The 20,170-nt window shown below is 34.9% G+C and overlaps 2 protein-coding genes across 2 annotated transcripts in view; both read right to left on the bottom strand.

Moving 5' to 3' along the window:
• LOC130572128 (uncharacterized) overlaps positions 1–2,712 on the bottom strand; it is a 27,893-nt gene extending 25,181 nt beyond the window's left edge. The window contains exons 1-2 of the mRNA XM_057363579.1: positions 2,595–2,712; positions 123–272 (exon numbers count right to left, since the gene is read on the bottom strand). Coding sequence (XP_057219562.1) covers positions 123–272; positions 2,595–2,712 — 268 coding nt within the window. The remainder of the gene's footprint in view (positions 1–122; positions 273–2,594) is intronic.
• Positions 2,713–5,451: 2,739 nt separating this feature from the next.
• The window catches only part of TRDN (triadin), a 250,735-nt gene continuing 236,016 nt past the window's right edge, over positions 5,452–20,170 (bottom strand). The window contains 2 exon segments of the mRNA XM_057363578.1: positions 5,452–5,720; positions 19,972–20,015. Of these exon segments, the coding sequence (XP_057219561.1) occupies positions 5,578–5,720; positions 19,972–20,015 (187 nt within the window). The 3' untranslated portion in view covers positions 5,452–5,577.

Raw genomic sequence — 20,170 nt, 5'->3', positions numbered from 1 at the left:
TTCTACCTTATCTCCTGGTTCTACCTTATCTCCTGGTTCTACCTTATCTCCGGGTTCTACCTTATCTTCCTTTTTAAAAACAGGTTTTAGGTTTCCCTTTTTCCAGTCAGTGGGAGTTTCACCAGATCGCCATGCCTTCTCAAATATGTTGTACAGYGTCATAGCCACTTTCTTGGCCAGTTCTTTCAACCATACCCATGGTTGTATCTTGCCAGGTCCCATGGACTCGTGCACCTTCGGGCTCCTTAAACGTTTTTGAACTCGGTCTTCTCCTGCAGTGGGTGGAGAGAAAAAATGGGACCACTTAGGTTTTTCTTAGCACAGAACAAGAATCAAGACAAAGGRAACACAGGTGTTACTATTTGAGCAAGAACGTATTTTTCTCTTTGAGAATAAGCAGCTCATCCAAAGAAAAAGGCTCGAAGCTGTAAATAAATTTTATCTAATGAGTATTGTTAAAGAGTTATGTGAAAAACATGGTGTCTGGAAAGAGCATATTTTGCAATACTTTTTCAAAGGAGCATTACCAAATAAATTGAATTGCTAGGCTTTCAGACCAGACAAAAAAAAAAAGTGTTCTAAGAATTTTACTAATTTCTGTCATAATAAAAGACAAAACTGTAAACTGAAGAAAACTCTCCTTCAGTATAAGAAGTATTTCCAATATTAACTAACCCAGTCCTTGAGATGTGAGGACTTCAGAACAAATGGTTGTGTGGAGTATGTATCACAAGCAACATGCATACACAAAAACCCATAAACCAAGAGAAAAYCCAAATAATGTGATGTTATTTCATATTTTAATCAAATGGCTAAGAATTCAGCATTGGAAGGTGTACTCTATTTTGCCCACAGGTGAATAATATGACTCCKTAAGTATTTGGCTAATTGGGAATTTCTGAAGAACCTCTCTCAGGATAAATGGATGGTATTCAAGCTAGAGATCTAGTGACMTTTTCAGATGTATAAATAATACATGCTTCATATTTTCAATTGCCTTTGTATTTCTTCCTTCTGGAGAACTAAGAGGTGGCAGAAATATCACCTCCTTAAAGATTAATCTTTAGCAAATTTGTCTTTTATGTAAGGTTCTGCCGAAGAACCCCCATAAAGCATTTTATATTTCATCATATTTTGTCAATTACCAGCCCCTCACACCTCCAGTTTCATCTCTACTACTCATGGAATACTTTTCATTTTTCTCTTGGCTTCCAAAATCTTCAACCTCTGGAAAGAATTGCTGCCAATGGTACAAAATTGAGGGCAGTCAGATGCTGACTGTCTGAAGTTCAAAGCAGCTTAAATGACCAGTGTTTTCCCTAAAGAGTAAGTCTCAAATTTCTCACTATCCTGAGTGGTGGAAGAAAGTATTAACTAAGATAGAAAGGGAAAAGTCTTTCAGCTGGTCTCCTGAGTACCTACGTCTACCAGATAAAGACATCCCTCTACAACTCTGCTTACTGCAGTTCTGTTATGTTGTCTTAGAATTTTTGTCATAGAGAAATTGGCATCTAAACAAGACTACACTAAGTAGTAAATGGCTGTGTATAAAAGCACACAGCAGTCTAGTTCTACACTGGGGGTTAGTAGGAAAAGTTTTTTGTGGCAATGTACAATTTGCATATGTTCTYTCTTGTGTTCTAAGTGATGACCCCAAGTGTGGGATAAATAGCATTTTGTTGATTTTTAGTAGGAGCTGTACAGGATTGGTGTAACAATCTGTTGTGGTGGCTCAGCCTTGGTTAAAAGCCTAACTCCCACCAGCTGCTCATTCTTGCCCTCAGGAAGAGACAATAAGAACAGGAATGAGAAACCTCATGGTTCAAGCTAAAGACTGGCTGATTGGTTATTAGTTACTGTTGTGGACATAAACAAAGAAGACTCGGGGAAAATAACCTCATAAAAATATATGATTCCATTATTTGGATCATGGGAAACAGAAAGGCAAAGATTAAATCAACACCTTTCCTCCCCCTTTCTCAAGCTCCACGTCACTCCTTTACACCAGCCCCTGTCAGTAATGGCTGGCCCATGGTGATTCCTTTTCACTGCTTTGTCCTCCTCAGACTTTTAACTTTTGTGCTCCACACCAAGGGGTCACCCTGCAGCCCCCACCAGCACCTGGGCACCAGCAATGTTGCACTGGCACAGTTAATCACTAAAGGAGCTCTTTACAYAGACTTTCTGGCCACCCCTCACTAATTGGTGCAATACAAATGAACCATTGAGAAAACTCCAATTTGACAGAAGGTWTTAAAATAGACAAAATTGGACTCCAGCTGTGACAAGGGATGGACTATAAAACTGAACGTGGATGGGGATGGGGTCTGAGGACTGCATCAGCAACAGCAGACAGCTCTGGGGCAGGCAGCARGGTAAAACTGATCTCTCTGGTCTTGCTGGAAGTGGACTGCTCCTGTTGACTTCAGCAGGATTTTAGCACCTCAGAGAAAAGTGCACAGCCAAACTGCCAAGTGGCACAACGTATATGTGGGATGGCTCACCAAAATCTGCAGAGCAAGGGACTCTTGAACCCCAGTGCAGAGCAGAGCAATTGCAGCTGTRTCACCCTCAGGCTGTAGTCTGGTTCCTACCCCAGCTGTAGGTGTGATAAACCTTGACCATTGCTGATAAATGCAAGCCATAGTTCCTGCGGAGTGTGGGAACAGAGATTTYCCCCATTTTTTTCTCTCTCAGTTTCTTGGTGGCCATTTTCCTAATTGTCTGAACATATATTTGTCACTGGAGATCACAGCTTTGTCTGTACTCGTTGTGCCGTTGCATTTCAGAAAAGCACTTTGATGAGCATATGTGATTTGGGGTAGATGAAGTCCTACCTTGAATGACTGCAGCAACCCTTTAGCTTTCCATATGTCAGAGTGTAATCAATAAAGTCTGTAAAAAAGCTAGCTAAGTAATGCTAAAAGCCCATTAGGAGTAAATACAATGCTGAATGGGTATTTTTTCCAGCCTAATTGCATTTTTATAATGAGAAGATATCTAAAGCTTGCATATGTAAACCCTTGTCCTGCACTTCTGAAATCCACAGAACAACATATCACAGCCACTGAAACAGGGTTTATATTTTTTATTTTCCAAAATATATAACAATCAGCATATCATTTTGCAACGTTTCAGGCTAATTTGAATAAAACCATGCAAACCAGGAATATTTTTAAAGTTTCCAGGTGAATTTAAAGAGAAAAACGCTTGCCTCTCTAAGAGCAGATCTGTTTCTCCTGTTTTTCCAGGCAGTGACTAAGATTCTGAAACTAAATTAAATTATTGATTTTGTATTACTTATGCAATTATATTAATTGTTTCTATTTCCAAAGCTTTCAGATACCTCATTGAACTTTATCAAAATGAGATCCAGAAAAAATTCTTGAAACCCCCCTCTCAGATAGAAAGAAAGGATTAATGCTAACTATAATGAAAAAAAATTCTTTTTCAAAAGAGGCTGAAAAAAATAAAGGCTTATAGTATATACATTTTTTGTCCTGATTATTGACATTAGTTAAAATCTTGAATTAACCAATTTTGCAGAAAGTTAAAATCTCATTTTTAAGACAGCTTTCACAGTAAAAACCTAGGGCAATAAGCATCCATAGTAATATATACACAATCACAAATTGGGAAGGAAAAATTTGTTGGAAATATAAAAAGAGACATCAAAAGAAAATTTAAGAACATCATTCTACCATTAAAAACATTCTCTGTTGGCAGCGCTATCTCCAGAGCAGATTTCACAGTGGTCTGTGGGGGCATTCACCAAGAGCACTCATATCCATAGTGTGATTCTATGTGGGAAGAGCTACTTGTAGCCCAGGACCTCTTCCTACCTTCCTCTGGTCACCACTGCCTAAACTGCTTGTTTGTGCCCCTGTGCAACATCAGGGCACATTAAGACCAAGGATCCAGTTCATGTAAGGCCATGACCAGTAATAAGAGAGTTCCAACTGGACYCAGCAGTGTAACAGCAAAGCTTTCTGAATTGCACTAATTTGTCAAAGAATGAGTTGTCCAAAACTCATGTGAGTCAATTATTCAATTAAGGTAAGAAAGGATGGGCAGGGAGAGTGTAAGGGGGTGGAGGCCAATGCTACCTTGATCTATACGAAAAATATAAAAGTAATATGTAGCTTTTGGTGAGTTCAGACTCTACAAGTAGTTGTGTTGTACAAAGAGCATCATGTTGCTTCAGCAGGAAACTACATAGCTAAGGTCACTGCTGTATATTTCCCAGATTAAATGCAAAAATATAGTAAATAWATGCAAACAAATAGCAGCTTGCAAAAATGCATTATTTACATAGCCAGACACAGACTGGTGAGATGCCAATTATTAGAGAGGGCCTTTACATGGATCAAGTGCCATCTTGTCTCTTTCTTAGGGCAATAAATCCTTTACTTCTACATAAATGCACACAAGGAGGTTGAGGACTAGCATATCTACTTTCACTTCTACTCTATGTTATCTACAGTAGTGTGCTGTGAGGAACTCCTTTCATTTAATCTAGTAAAATGAGRTACCTAGATTATTTCATGTGTTTATGTTTCAATTTTTTCTGATTCTTTGTTTGGGTTTGGTTATTGGTTTTTGTTGTTCACTGATCAGTGATAGCATAAAATTAATGTAATTACGTACTGAAAWTTTGGGTTGATTTAGTTTCATGAATGGCATCTCACATCCTAGCTTTTCATCTGGCTTATGCTAGTAGCAAATGGTATRTTCTCCATTTACAAGGTCTTCACTGCAAGACAATCTGATATAGCTACTGATTCTAGAAAAGTGGAARCACTATAATTATTTCATTAGTTCCTTCAGACCTCTGTGTTGGCAAAACAGTGGTTTTCCTAACCTTTGCCATGTGGATTCACTTTCTCTCCTCACTTTGGGCCTCAGAAAGAGAAGAGTATTTCTCCAACAGGCAGGGCAAACAGCCCATGCTTTTACAGCTTTAAATTAAATAGAAATGTTCATCATTAATRTGACTTGTGGAGTCAGCTTACTGATAGTGTATTGAGCTGCTCCGAGTAAGTGTGAGCTTCAGGTTATGCTGGTCAATGAGACATAAAAATAGCACCAGTCATAATGCACATTTTCATGACTTAGTGAGGCTTTTTCCTGTCAGCAATTTGATTGAGCRTTAGGAAGAAATGGTGTTGGATTGCAGCTAGACTTGCAATCTTGCTGATATAAGAGCTACATTCAACCTTTCACTCCTCAGATAAGATTAAATGGAAAACAGACTCACTTCAATGCTGAGCATGTAGGTAAAGAAAAACAAGAGCAAAAGAGGCATGAAACACACGCACATGCTCACACACACACAGTCACATCAATGCTTTGTTAGCATTGCAGCCTTTCCATGAGAAACTGGGCACTTTTACATTTCTATCTTTGTTAGACACAGTTCATTACTGCTTGTTCTGCTGCTGCCCCATGGAAACTTTCTCCAGGTACACGTGTGCAAGTGGATCACGYTCTTGAAATGACAAGTACCACTGCAGCTACTGTGGACCTCAGCAGAAAAGATAAAGTGCAAAATGTCAGTGATCACAGGACTCAGTCTCTCTACTGCCCCGGCTTCCTTGTCTTTCTCTTGGAAGTCTTTGAGTGAGTCTTTTCTTCCTTGTTTGAAGGGGGATTAATAGGAAATTGCAGCCCAAATCCATTAGGTCCATTTAGGAAGACACATTGAAAGTAGCGGACAGGAGCTAGGAAAACAAGGAAGAGATGATTAATGTTTATGGCTTCCAAACTGGGGCCATGAGTCTATTCCAWGTTTTTTCAGAAAATATCTGCATGATTTAATTCCCATTAAGTGAGTTATAACAGCACAAATATCTAGTGTGATCACAAGCCAGGTTTCACATCAACAAAATTTTAGCTAAAAAGCTCAATGASAGATCTTGTAGCACAAGATAAGAAAATATTGGCAATTTCAGATTAAAAYACATAATTATTCTCAGTGCTATAGTCCTACTTCTCCCATCATACTTGCATTTTGGGATAGCTGATTGAAAGCCCCCAAAATTCACACCTGTATTTTCTGGTTTTCACATTTCACAGTAACTTTCAGATGTATTAAAGATTTCCAGAATGACTTATTTCTAATTCATATTTAACTCATATTTATTTTATTAGACTTCAAATGGATTATCTTTTATGGTGAATAAAGCAATAATAAATGACTGTACCCATTTCCTAATCTTTCATAATCATGTTTTCTTCTCTCCCTTTTAATTTTTGAGTATCATGTATGCGGTCATACTTTCCATTATGCTTTAAAAGCTTTCAAGAARACATACTTCAGCACAGATGGAATTGATCTAATTTGTTTCAAAAGCTGAGTTTTGCACTGTGAGATTAATATTGAMAAGATTTTAAAGACAACTATTAGTCAGTTATGTGTTTGGGAAAATGATTGGAGGAATGTTGGTATTTGAGACAAGTCAGTTTTCATACAACTGATCTTCTGATGACTTTTTCATTCTGCTGCTGTTCATCCCACATTAAAAAAAAATAGCTGTTCCCTGCGACAATTCTAAACTAACATGGGCTACAGGGYTCCCTGCATTATAAACTGGGGTGCAGGCTTTATTTATTGACTTCTAGGTCACAGTAAATGGTGAAAAACAGTGTGTCAGAAATGCTKAGTAAAATCAACTAAAAGCAATATATTGCCACAAGAACTACTATGATTAAAAGTGGCATTCTTCTACCAAAGTATTCTGTCAGAGATTTCTCGACCAGATCTTTTAAAAAAAMCCCACAAACACAAAATCCCCTAAAATTCAATCTCAGTGGATGCAATATTGATAAAGAGAAATTCTTWAAAGGAAGAAAAACGCCAATAAAATCCACCTTTTCCTGTTAAAAGGAAACTATTTCTGTGTATTTTTTTTATGGATACAAAAATGAAAATACAAAATCACTTATACTGTTCTTCATGAAGAAGGCAAGTAGGGTACGATGTTACCWAATCATCATTCTAAAACAAATGCTGCAACAATTTCATTTGAAAACCTGACATACAGACCATTGTTAAAAGCCCCTAAATTCATGAGGGGAAAGGGAAAATGCAATCTTTCAGATTTTTTGCAACTCAGCCAGCAGCTACAAAATAATTATGTATATCGCAATTCTAAATTGGAGTGAAAAGGCATATAAATTAATTATTTTGAAAAAATATTATCCAGGAATTGTGTTTATTTGGAATGTGTAATTCTAAATATCACTTTATAATTGTTTATTTTACAATGTTAATGCCTCTTTGTGGTATTTCTATTTCTATAGTAGGTAAGATGGGTCTATGTTTTGGATTTCTTCTGGAAACAGTTGATAATTCAGGAATGGTTCAGTTCATGCTGAGCAGGACTTACACAGTCAAGGCGTTTTCTGTCTTTCACCCCAGACCAYGAGGAGGGAGGTTGGGGGTGCACAAGCTGGGATTTTGGTTGAACTATTTTGATATGTTGAAGAGTATGTGTGATCTATGGGGTTCAGTTATAAGACTACAAGATTTGATCAGCAAGGTGCAGTGCTTCGAGATATAGGTAGAGAAACAGGTAATTTTCAGGTTTAGGAAACAGTCAAACTATTAAAGAAAGGTCATTTTTCCATACTATCTTTATAGATTGCATCTTATTAATTCTCCCAGTGCAAAACTACTCACTTATAAATGAAAAATTCATCATCATTCCTTGATGGAATGGATCTTCTATATTTTAGCTAATCAAGCAATCAGAGCTTTGAAATAGTCATGTTGCAAGTTTCCATATTTTCTGGTAAGTATCTAATATTATTTTTATTGGCTGATACATTTAATACTTTTTGTAAACTGATTTGTCTGTCTCTAGCATATTTTAACTTATTAGTAAAACAAAGTCAGCTGCCCATATAGTAGGTCTATGCTGGATGAAATGATTTCAATATTATATTTTATACTATGGCTTCTTTACAATTTCCATTGAATGTTACCCTTCTTAGGCTGTTTTGTCTAGCAAACCCCAGCTGCAAAACATGCAGATAAGAAATTCATTCAGAAAATATCAACATCTTTGGAACTGTGTCTGCAACAGTGTTATTATACAAACCATAGTCAAGAGAACAATTTGAATTTTGGCATGCAAATAAGAATACAAATACATCCCATACTGCCTTTGCAATTCCTACATTCAATATGAATGCAGAATATGTCTTTTAACATGAAGAGGGTTCTCACTTTGAATGTATTGTCTCATATCTTCMGAGCAAATGTTATAAAAAAGAAGAAAGGAGGAACAGCAGGAGAAAAACGTGGTTTAACAGTAGACATATTAAATACATATTGTTATCAACTTAACCAGGGGRRRAAAMAAAMMAAMAAMCACCTTATATCTGRTCTGAACTTTTGTTTAGGTTKTARTTTATAAKAATTTATGCAATTACTTAAATTCCCCTTATAAGTGCTGCTGAGGAAACAAAAGAGTCAAGGTTGGAAAAGTGTCAAAACATTTTTTTAACATAACAGAACTGGTGCTCTTATAGAAGAACAACTGGTACATAAGATGAATTAATTTCTAAAAGGCTGGAGGAAGGGATATTCGCCTCTTCTTTTTATTTTGGGAAAGGAATCTTTTTCCTCAAAAGAAAATAAAAAGAAAAGAAAAAAATGAAAAAAGAAAAAAAGAAAACACAAAAAAAAAGGAAGAAAAAGAGAGAATTATTTTAAGTAATTCTTAAGAAAAGCAAAAAAAAAAAAAAAAAAACAACTTCTGGATTCAAAGGTTGTGTGAAGTTGTTTAGGGTTAATGTAGTGGAAATACTAAATACATTCCACAGTTAATCAATAAATTATACAAATATTCCATGGAGCTTATTTGTGTTCATCATCTCTAAGTGACACACATGTCACACAAAGGGCTGATTTCAAGAGACGTCAGGAATATTGCAAGAGCACTGACCTGGTGCTTTCAATTCTTTAGCAGAAAGGAGAAAAACAGCCTATAAAAAAATTTACTGATCCTAAAGGGTATAAAGGTGTTCCTGTTTATGTGTTACAATGATTAAAGTCTCATTTTTATAGGGCTCAAATAGCTGTTTTTAATGCAAGTCACAAAATAAAATATTCATTAAAAAGAAAACTCTTTTAGCAGTAATAGTTTGCTTATTAGGGGAAAATTGCAGAGAATGTGTGACAATTGTTTTCTACTTTGAATCCAATTTCTTCACATAGAGGCTGTCCTAATAGAATTAAACAATTCAGAAACCACAAAAATTCAGACAATCATAGCATCAGAAACTACTGTTTGATAAGCAATTACAAATAAAAGAAAAATTTTAACAACTGCACTAATTTACTTGTGACTTCTTCTCAGGGATGCACACAGAAGGCAAACAAATTTCAGCAATCAAAACTGAACCGTACAGCAGCAAAAAAAACTTGTTCCAATGACTTGGTAGCCAAAGATTTTTTCACTTACTAAAGGGTCAGGAATAGAAGCAAGTACTTTCACCCTTGCTCTCCTTCCTTTCCTGTCAGACAATTTTGGCCCTGTTATGTAATATTTCAGTAAAATTACAGTGTGACAAAGCGACCAGACAAAGCACAGGGCAGATGGGGAAAGGAAATAATGTGGAGTGCCTTTATAGAGATCACAAATTTTTTCCTTCACACTTTCAAAAAAGGAGAATATAAGTCTGTGCTTAGTGGCATTGTGCAACTGATATTTAATTACGTCTTATTTCTTCAAAAAAAGTTGAGTGCTGAGGGCCTCTGCAGGAGACCAAATACTGTTTTCTCAGGTTCACAACATGACCCATAGATACCTGCTATTCAAAAGAACATGTTTGGGTCAAAAATTAAATTAATTWATTTATTTTTCAATAAATTATTTTCAACTCATTTCCTATTGATCATGCTATACAGTCATACTGCTGCCATTCTCAGAAATTGCAATGTTTAATGTTAAGAAGGACAGGAAAAAGAAGAAGAGAAAACATTTATATGCACATTACTAACAAACAAGAAATACCACTACCATTTTAAGTCAATTCTATATATCTAAAAACATCCTCTTAAAATGACATTTTTTCTAGCATAGTACAGACAATGTACAGGCAAGGAAAAAAAAATAATTGTCAACAGGGGACAATTCTTTTGCAACTTATTTTGGGTCTTGAATAACAAAAGAAAATGAAGACTGTTTGGAAAGTAGCTCTCAAAGCTACTTTCAAAGTGTCTGTGACACAATGCAATTAATTGTGTGTCTTTGCAAAGACCATTCAAGTTTTCATATCTATTTTAGCAAGGGGTCTGTCTGATAAGAAGTTATTTAATGAAAAAGGGCTGAAGAGCCTGAGTAGCAGAGATAAATACTAGCAATAGCATTTTTATTACAGCCATGAGAATTCAGATTCTCCTTAACAACTTTTTTTCAGGCATTGTGAGACTTCTCCAGCAAGGTCTGGAGAAGGTAAAATAGATTTATTTAATAAGCATAAATATGCCTTTTCTCACAAATAATGCTCAACAGAGAAAAAAAACACCCAGAAGTTTGTTCCATTTCTTATGACTGTCTATGGTCCCAATTTGCCCCAAAAAATTGCTAAATTCACAAATAAATCAGCCTTTATCTGTGTTTCAAAGTGGAAAAAAACAGTATCAATACAAAGCCAGTATTACATGTCTCTAATTGCACTTTCTTAGTATAAAATATGATGAAAATATATCAAAATAATAACACTAGAAGGGCACTTGTTATACTTAGTGTCATTAGATGGAAAAGTATCACCACTGTAAAAATATATAAATGATTAAAGGAACAGAACTGGTTAAAAATGGTTATGATCTGTCACTTGTAAAAGTCAGTGCTCTTTTCGAAACATAACAAGGCTCAATGAATGAGATCTTTATTCTAAGAAAACCAATTCTGCAGTAGAAGGTGAAATTTATTATTTCTGTCTTTTAGCTTGAATGTGATAGATTACATGTAACAACCACTTAAGGCAACAAAAAACTGTATTTTTTTAACTGGCTCTTGCATTGTCTAGTAAGAAGGCTAACTGGATAAATAAGCTGTATATTTMTGGAATATTGTTACATTCCTTGTTATGGTCACTGCACACAAACCACGTAATTCTCCCATAAATGCGTGAATACCCCCAAAGTGACATTCCCCCAAAGGCCATTAAAAAAATCATTATTGTTAGGCAATAAAACCATGCAAGTTGTAACAGGGCAACACATATGTGGTAATGCAGACACTTCCAACAAAGCATAGCAATAATCAAAGCACACAGGCTTTACAACTTTGCTAGCATTGAGTTTCCAAAGGAGTCCAGTGCTGACATGATTTGTTTTATTACTGAAATATAGGAGCAAATGGATGAATCATTGAAGAAATTATATATTAGAGGGATCAAAAATTATTGGATTTTTTACACAGTGCTGTAGCCATTACAGGAGACTACAGCGGTATGTGGTGGGCAGCAAAATCAAATTGGATTTTCTTGCTATTTCTCAATAAACACTTGATGGTGTCATGATCAGATGTACTATGTGCTGGTCATGAAATTTAGGCATGTTGACATGACATAATCTCTGTCAACTTATTCCTGTGCCCAGTATGTTCAACTAATGTAATTTCAACACATTGCAAGAAAATCATTGTTTCCAAATTACTGTCATTCACTTAAAGATTGGCTTAAATTTTACATAGAAACACATTTATATACACAAAAAAAGTATAAAACCAGAGAAGGAAAAAACAATCAGGGATCTTATGTTAATAAGAATGGATACCAAGTAACAGGAAGTTAATACCATATATTTATTCAGCTGTAAAGGCATGGGATAGAGAAAGGAGGASAGGAGAGAAGGGAGGGAARAGGAGGGAAACAGTGAATCATAAGACAATTAAGCAGCTGATGAAAGGGAAGCTGGTGTTTGAATGATACAAGTGATTTCATTTCGGTTATTCTAATGGAAATCTTTATTAAAATAAAGGTTTGGAGGATTTTTGGGTATCTGTAGCGTTTTGTGTACGCACTTTTCTTCCTCAATGAGAACTCTTCTGCTGGGAACAACAACACTTTTATGACAATAAAACATCAGTAAATATATGGTCTTGAGCTGTGATAAACTTGAACTCTTGGCAAACCCTGAGAGACCCAAATTCATCCTGTTTAACAACAGACTCTAGGCACTAATTTCTGGATTTAGCTCTAGCCACATGACATAAAACTAGGAGGCAATTCAGATTCTGAAAGGGTGAGTAGCCCATTAGAGAAGTTCCTTTCTGATTTACCATGGAGCAAAGATGTTCACGTCTAAGTGCTTATGAGTAGAAAAATCAGATCTGTTCCTGTGTGCTACTTGCAATGAAAAATGGAGCKAAATTAGAATGTCTTCTTCACGCTGAATTTTGTGCAGTTCTGAGAATTAGGAAAGACAGAAAGAAACTGTAGGACCCCAATAGGCTGTCTTCTAAAAATGGTGTCTGCTGTCACCAATGAAAAGATTTTGTCACATAATTATGATTTTTTCCCTGGATTTCACTATACTGATAATAGCCTGGAAACATGAACTTACTCCAATATCAGGATGCCTGCTTTTAGCTGATAATTTTTTTAAGAACAAAACCTATGTTGATGAAAAAATATKACAGCAATTACTTTTCTAAAGTTGAAGAGGGGTTTGGAGAAATGGCCATTTATCTGAAAAAAAAAGATAAATAATGTCTGACTGAGAAAACTGCCGAAGAATTAAATTTTGTATATAACTTTACTTCCACAAAGTATGTCATGGGAATACATAATATGTACTTTTTTTCTCTTTTCTGGCAATCTGGTTTAGGAAGATATGCCAGTCAAACTAAAGGGCAAAATGAACATAACAATGTTCACTAAGATACTAGACATTTATATTTTGTTTGTGGCAAAATCATTCAGAGACTTATAGAGATATACATTTTTGATTTGTCTTGAAATAAATTTAATATATATTTACAAGTGTTTGGAGCACTTAGTTTAGTTCTAGAAAAATGTTTTGACCCAGTTAAGGGGAAGAGAATGAACTCCTTGTTCAACAGGCATAAATAACATTGCTAATTGGGTTCATTTTGCAAAGTTAGAAAAAACAGTTTCTCTTTGCTGGAGCTAAACCAGTGTGCTAAATAATAAATATTTTCATCGGTTTTTTTGTTTTTTGGTTTTTTTTTTTCCTCTCATAGGCTGTGACCCTTGTATGTTTAGTTACATCAATCTATCCTTAAATTTCTTGAAAACATATGTATTTCTTTGATAATTTGCTAGACAAACTATTTTTRGGATTAACATAAGGAATCAATTAATCAGTTAATTGACAAAAAAAACAGCTTTTGATTACCTTGTGCATTTTTAGCTTTTTCTTATCCTCCACTTCATTTTTTTTTCCAAATGTCCTTCTTTATTTCCAGAATTKCTCTCTGTCAATTTTCCCTTAGTGTATTCCCTGGCAGAATTTTGTTCATCCTCTTTTGATGTAGAAAACCACTGCAAGCTCATGGGGCACACTACCAAGCATAGGGAGAGAGGTCCAAAAACRCTCGTAGACCAAGACCTAGGGTGCACTTCAGACACCTTGGACAAGATTTAGGTTGAACACCAGCTCCTACATTTGAAGTCATGTTCACAAACCAGCYCTTCAATGACAACAGGAAATATCCCTCCTCTGTAAAATGCAGAGATCTCCAGCTATTAAACTTAGTGCTGTGCAYGTGCATGAGCCACATGAGCCAGCTACATACATTACTAGGTGCACCCGGGATCACAAGAATCAGCTAATTTTTTTTTTTTTCCCAGTAAACATTTTGAAGTATTTTACACAGAGAGGTTTCTGAATCAGAAACAGACCTTTGTATCAAAAAGGTAAGTCTTGYCTATTAACCTCCAGAACCAATGACTCTTGTATTGATGGTACTGGAATTGTGCAAAATCAAGAGGAACAAGCAGTTGGCACTCCACCTATATTATTTTGTAATTAGGCAGCCCTAGTGGCCTCCTGGAAAGTAGAAGCTATAAAGCTGAGTCTTTGCAGTTGAAGAAGGCTTTGAAAGTGTTATCCTAACCCCTTGGAGACTACACAAGGGCTACAGAGGTATAAAGGAGCTTCATTGCCTCCATCAAGTTCCCTACAGCTGCATTTTGTCAAGGACCTGATGARGATGACTTAGCTGTACTCAAAACACACCTGGCAGACAGGAATTGTTAATCAAGTTTCTGGATCCTAATGAAGTTATAGGAGCAGAGCACCACTCCAGCAGTTTTCCCTGTTTCAAAACCAGGGATGTAGGATACAAGTAATTCTGTGCTTGCATGATAAAGTGTCTTATGTGCGTTTAAACCTTAAGCTTTATGGAACCTATTTGACAGACTGGTTCAGACATCAGAATCTTCTAAAACAATATTTTGGCTCTGAYCTTACTTTTTAAACAGGGATTTTCATGGTTGATTCACAAGGACTCATTCTGCTTTTTGATCTTCTGGATTTATCTCTTCCAGATTTTAAATAARTGTCTATCAATGGGATCTGTAAAGAATGTTCATGGTTGTGGCACAGCTCATATTTGCATAATAATCAAAGGTTCTCAATAATTTGAAGACTGAGTTAGTAAAGTTTAAGTTTATTAACATATATCTGATATTTAATTGTTGCATGGAAACTAAACTGAATCATCCTTTTCTCACTATGTCAGTAGCTGAAAAAAACTTATGATTGTTTTCTGAGGAAGTGACCTTTAAACTGAGTCCAAATAACTCGTCATAATGCAAAAAATGATTGAGATGCAATCTCAGTAATTCCCAATTGTAAACAAATGTAATCAGTAAATAAACTCAAGATAAGGTAATGAAAATACCAAATACATCCAAAGGTAAAAAGGATTAGTGTAGAGCTAGGGACAGATGTGGAAGAATCTCCTGTACAAGAAACAACATGAACCCAAAGTGCTTTTATATTATCACTGTGAAGTCTTTTTATTTCAAAACATAAAACTTAACTCTTCGGGCATTTAAATAGAATCAGTGTAATTCATAATTTAAATTACAATGTCACTATGCTGAGAGGCTATTTATAAACTCATAATTAACATAAAACCTRATATTTTGTTGTCCTTTGTGGTGTGTCTTCACAGATTTTGAGCTTCAAAACTTATTAGAATCTATTAGAAGTTTTYCAGTGACATTTAATCAGTTTCAGGACAGATCATAAAGATTTCATTTTATCCAGGTACCAAAATACAGCTGAAATTTCCCCCATAGATGTCTTTTCTATATAGAAACAATCAGCAGGACTAATTCAAGTTAAATTTAAAAGGGATTAATTAATCCAAAAAAATATTGTGTAGATGCCCAGTCAGAATTAAAGCAGCCTCAGTGAAAAATTCACAATTAAATCAAGGTCACCTTAGTTCTTAATAAATGGCCACTCCAACATTTGACRTGGTTTAAATGTGCTCTTTGAACATATGAATCTTCTCAAGGGCAGTATTCTTCCCTTGTCTTCATTTAGACAAGCCTGATGAGATTTARTCTCCAAGTATTTGTTTAAAAGTCAACTTCAGAATAATGAAATGGCCAACAACAGGTTGCTGGAAGACCTGCATATACAGGCTTGGGTCTCACAATTCTGACCAACACTAAATGTTGAGACATTCCCGTATGAGCACAGAATGGAGGCTGCTCTACATGGACTCTCATGGAAGCAGCCTTAGTGCACAGCTTATCCTGCTCTCATGCTGAATTCTTGGGCTCGAGTGTGAAGAACACCCCGGAAAATCTTAATAAGAATACCCTGAGTAGACACAGAGTTTGTAAATCAATGAGAACATATCTTTTACAAGAGATTTTGAAACTTCTCAGAGTGTCAGTCCCTTCTGATTATTTTCTTTCTTTCAACAGCAGACTTTCTTATGTCAACAGCATACTTTCTTATGTCCAGAAAACATCAACATGCATATTAGGGATTTATTGCTGAATTCTGTGGGAATTTGTAATCAGTGAAATTTTTAATCAGGTGAGAAAATTTTAATCAGTATAAGATTATACAGCTGAGTCTCTGGAAGAAACTGCTGAGAGAATACCAGAACCATCAKACACATGAGACACAGGGACTGGGTGGCAAGGAGAGCAGAGAATATCGTATCCACAGTTCATCACCTGTCTATAGGTGAGAGCTCCCTGCACTGCTGAGATGAAGTTCTTGCTTCCTCTTTTAATTATTGTACATTGTTTTAAAGCTTTTATAYGTTTCTATATTATTGAATGGTACCAATATTTGTGCTTAATGAGTTTCACAAAACTTGCTCCTTCAGAACAATGAAAAATATCGTATTTTACTCTAAATTCATCAGAAGTTCCAGAACCAAGGCAAAAATGAAGCARTCTCACTCTCTTTCAAAATAATTGTACATGGGAAGAATCTTACACATTGCACTGCTGACAAGTTTACATTCCCTCAGCACTGATGAAACCTACTCCATGGTCTCTCAAAAGGTTATCATAACAAACCTCACATCAAATAAAACTTTCTGCTTTTGCAGATTTGGAAATCATCTTTGCTTTGGAAAATATATTACAAGACAGAAAGTACAAAGCACTCTAACAACCTCATGATAATAAACCAATCCCCCCCCTGCTTATAAGACATGTAATGAATTCACYCCCTGCAGCTGTTGAGGTTTCAATATGTGTCATTGAATATATATTGATAATAGGATGAAATGATTGTTCTTTATACTGGAAAATGTTTGAACATCTGTATTGTATTTGAGAATCTCTATCATTGCAGAAGTAGATGAAAAATCTAGCTGCTGGTGCTTTTCCTTCCATAAAAATTCTTTTGTAGCATGTTCATATAAGCAATGTTCCAGCTCTGCTTAATGTTAATTTCAGTTTTCACAAAAGTGCAAGTTCTTTAACTAAACAGTAAATATAACAGTTCTCATGTCAAAGAAAGTTTCAAATCTCTAATAATGTATAAGGGTAGATGCACGATTTATGTAAGGCTATTTATGACACATCTGTTTACAAGGAAGTTAGCATGACTGGTTTGGTTTCACCTGACCTCGAGTATAATCCATACTTTTCCCTAATTAAAAAAAAACAAACCCCAAAAACAACAACAACAACATAAAAACCAACAAACCAACAACAACAACAACAAAAAAAAAAACCCAACAAAAAACAAACCAACCAAAACACATATGGGAATAATATCAGTTTCATTATTTCTCATTTTCATGTTCTTGCAACACAGCCTCTCTTTATTTCTGCCACATTTGCACATCTGTGGGCAGTAAAAACATCAACTCCTTCAAATAACTATATTATAAATGCAATATCCATTTGATATTGAATTTGCAATACAGTTCCAGAGTTATTATCCAAGGGAGCAGCTGGAAGATAGTTAGAACTAATATAATCAACTTTTCAATCACTTTTAGATTTTCTTTCTCTGATACTAGCCTTGAAATAAACTAGAACTTTCATATGAGTTCACGTGTTTATATAAAGACCATGATAGATAATCCTCACAAAAGAGTTGAATTTTTACACTCTTTATATTTCATTCTAAGAGTCAAAAAAACAATGCTTCTGTGTGCTTCCAAACACATGTGATATGAGATAGAGAAAAAAAAGGGAGTTACAAGGGTTCCTTTTTTTTTTACTGATGGTAAATTTCAGTCTCGGTATAGATGTCAATTTTGACATTTAGGAGAGGAAAAGAAGAGGAAAGCATTCTAATTAATTACTTGCAGATCTACAGGAGAGTGTAATTTAGTGTCGACTGCACATAGAACCATTGTTTATGTGCGGTACAGTACTGCTTAAAATTCTGTTCAGATGTGGAGCATTCTAAAATTGCAGCTATACACAGCTTTTAAAATTGCTTATTCTTCTTTATCTGATTGCTTTTTAATATCAGGGAAAGGTCGAAGGGTTCTAAGCGAAATCTAAGAACATGGGAATCTACTCTATTCAGCTTTTGAAGKCTGAAAGATTTACTATTTAAAGTTTTAGATTAGCTCAGAATGTTTAAATCCTTTTCTACTTCCATTTATCAGAAAAAAAGTATTAGTATTCAGTGTACTGGGGAAAAAGCATTAGCTTCCTCTGCAAACAGAACAGGCCAAAGTTATCAAGTTTCAACTCAATTACACATGACCTAGGATTTGCTCTAAASTTTTAAATCCTCAATTTGTGCAATTACCTAAAAACAACATCCATAAAAGAGTAATTTTAATGTTCTTTTGACAAGCTTTCACCCATTGTCTGAAAACTAACTATTCTTTTCAGTGGACAAAGAATATTTTGAGAACACTTACATAGGAAGTTCTGTTTGCAAAACTGATTGTGAAAAGTTGGTTTTGCACAGACCTGCTTAGGATTCAAGAAATATCCAATTGAGAATAATTGCCCAGTGATAAAGTACAATTAAATTAAACAATCATAGTAATTACTGTAAATGAAAGCCACAGAARCACAGTTTTTGAATGATGTAAACTTTGTAGGAGGATGGTGGGCAGGAAAAAGTCCAGTGACAAAAAATTATTAGTACATTCCTCTTTTACACTAAATTTAGGATTTTGATCCAYAAGAAAATTCTTCTCTCTCATGGCAAAATCTTTGGTTTAATGYACTCATTATAAGTTATGATTAGCACTTCCTGATCCATAAAAAWTCTGTATTAATAAATAAAATAACAATAAATTTTTGACAGCATAGATTCTACCTTCTGTATCTATCAGTTAACAACATAKTAATCAAGAGGAATGAAAATCTATATCTGACCCCATATCTCTGCAYTCCTGATTAAAGAAAATAAGATGAAAAAAGCCAAGTTATTCTTTTATGTAAATGTAATTGCCTTATAAAACAAAATGACCCTTGTGTGCAAATACTTTCATACTTACACACGGTAACAAATTCATGTTTAACCTCAGCATTCCATTTTTATTGTTTCTTCATTGATTACAGATTGTTCTGCCCTTGCTTTGTACTTAGGTATCTTTTTTATTATTCTATGATTTAAATTTTGTACATATGGATAAATAAATATTTCTAAATAAATAGATACACATCGCTTCACATGTATTGCACATTTTATATCATATCATGTGTATAGGACTCTAAGTTATTCTATGTACAGTAAAGAGGTGAAAAAATCATGTAAAACAAAATAGCCTGGATGATTAGAAGTTAAATTCTTTCCTCATTAGATTAAGACTACAAAATTGCATTAGGAAGAATCATATTCACACGTAGTTCATATTTTCAGTGTAAACCATTTAACCTCAGGTGAGATCAATGACTTTGATCCTTGTCTGTCATGAAATAGTGCAGTTCCACTGAAGTCATAGGTATTAATTTATTCTAGTCAACAATATGGAACATGTATTTCCTTTCGCTGTAAACTAGTAAAAACATGGTTAACAATGGAAAGAGATTTTCTCCTGAGATGCTCTATCTTTATTCACATTTTTTTTTGGAGTGGAATTGGGGCACACTGTGATGGGAGACAATATTTATTAATGTGAGAGAAAACAAAAGGAACATGTTTCTCCCCATGTGACTTTCTTACAGAAAAGATTTTCTACGAGGAAAAAAAAATGTTTTAAATACTGCGCTGTCAAATTAATTACAGACCTCTTGTTTTATAAAGTAATCAGTTGAATGTGCATTAAAAATTTAGGAAGGTGGTAAAGCAATTAAAAAGAAAAGGTGGTACCATTTCAGCAACTCATTCTTCACAGAAACGAGATATAAGTATTTTGATTTGATTACCTGGCTTGTCTCACATCATGTCTCATAGACTTGAATTAAAAATGTGAAGGTATTGTGTGATCTCCCTTACAAAAAACAAACCCCAAAAAGCAAACGAAACAAAACCAAACAACAAACTACAACTTTACTTCATCCTTTAAATAAAGGAAAATCATGTACCTGATGTCACATTTTGATGTCGTGGATCTTCTTTTACTGGTGGGACACATTAAAAAAACATAGATAATAAATTAATCAACATTTTCAGGTCAAAATACTGAAATAAATTTCAAAAAGAAACATGATTTTTTTCTGGAATCATCTTTCAGATAGGAATTTTTATAAACCAGATTTTTTTTTTGTTATTTTCCTAGTAAAT

This window comes from Malurus melanocephalus, unplaced genomic scaffold, assembly GCF_030028575.1.
Source record: "Malurus melanocephalus ecotype Western Australia unplaced genomic scaffold, MMel_1.1 scaffold_29, whole genome shotgun sequence".
In the NCBI taxonomy this organism is placed as follows: Eukaryota; Metazoa; Chordata; class Aves; order Passeriformes; family Maluridae; genus Malurus; species Malurus melanocephalus.
The sequence above is the reverse complement of the archived record's forward strand: the minus strand, read 5'-3'. Positions and strand labels throughout refer to the sequence as shown.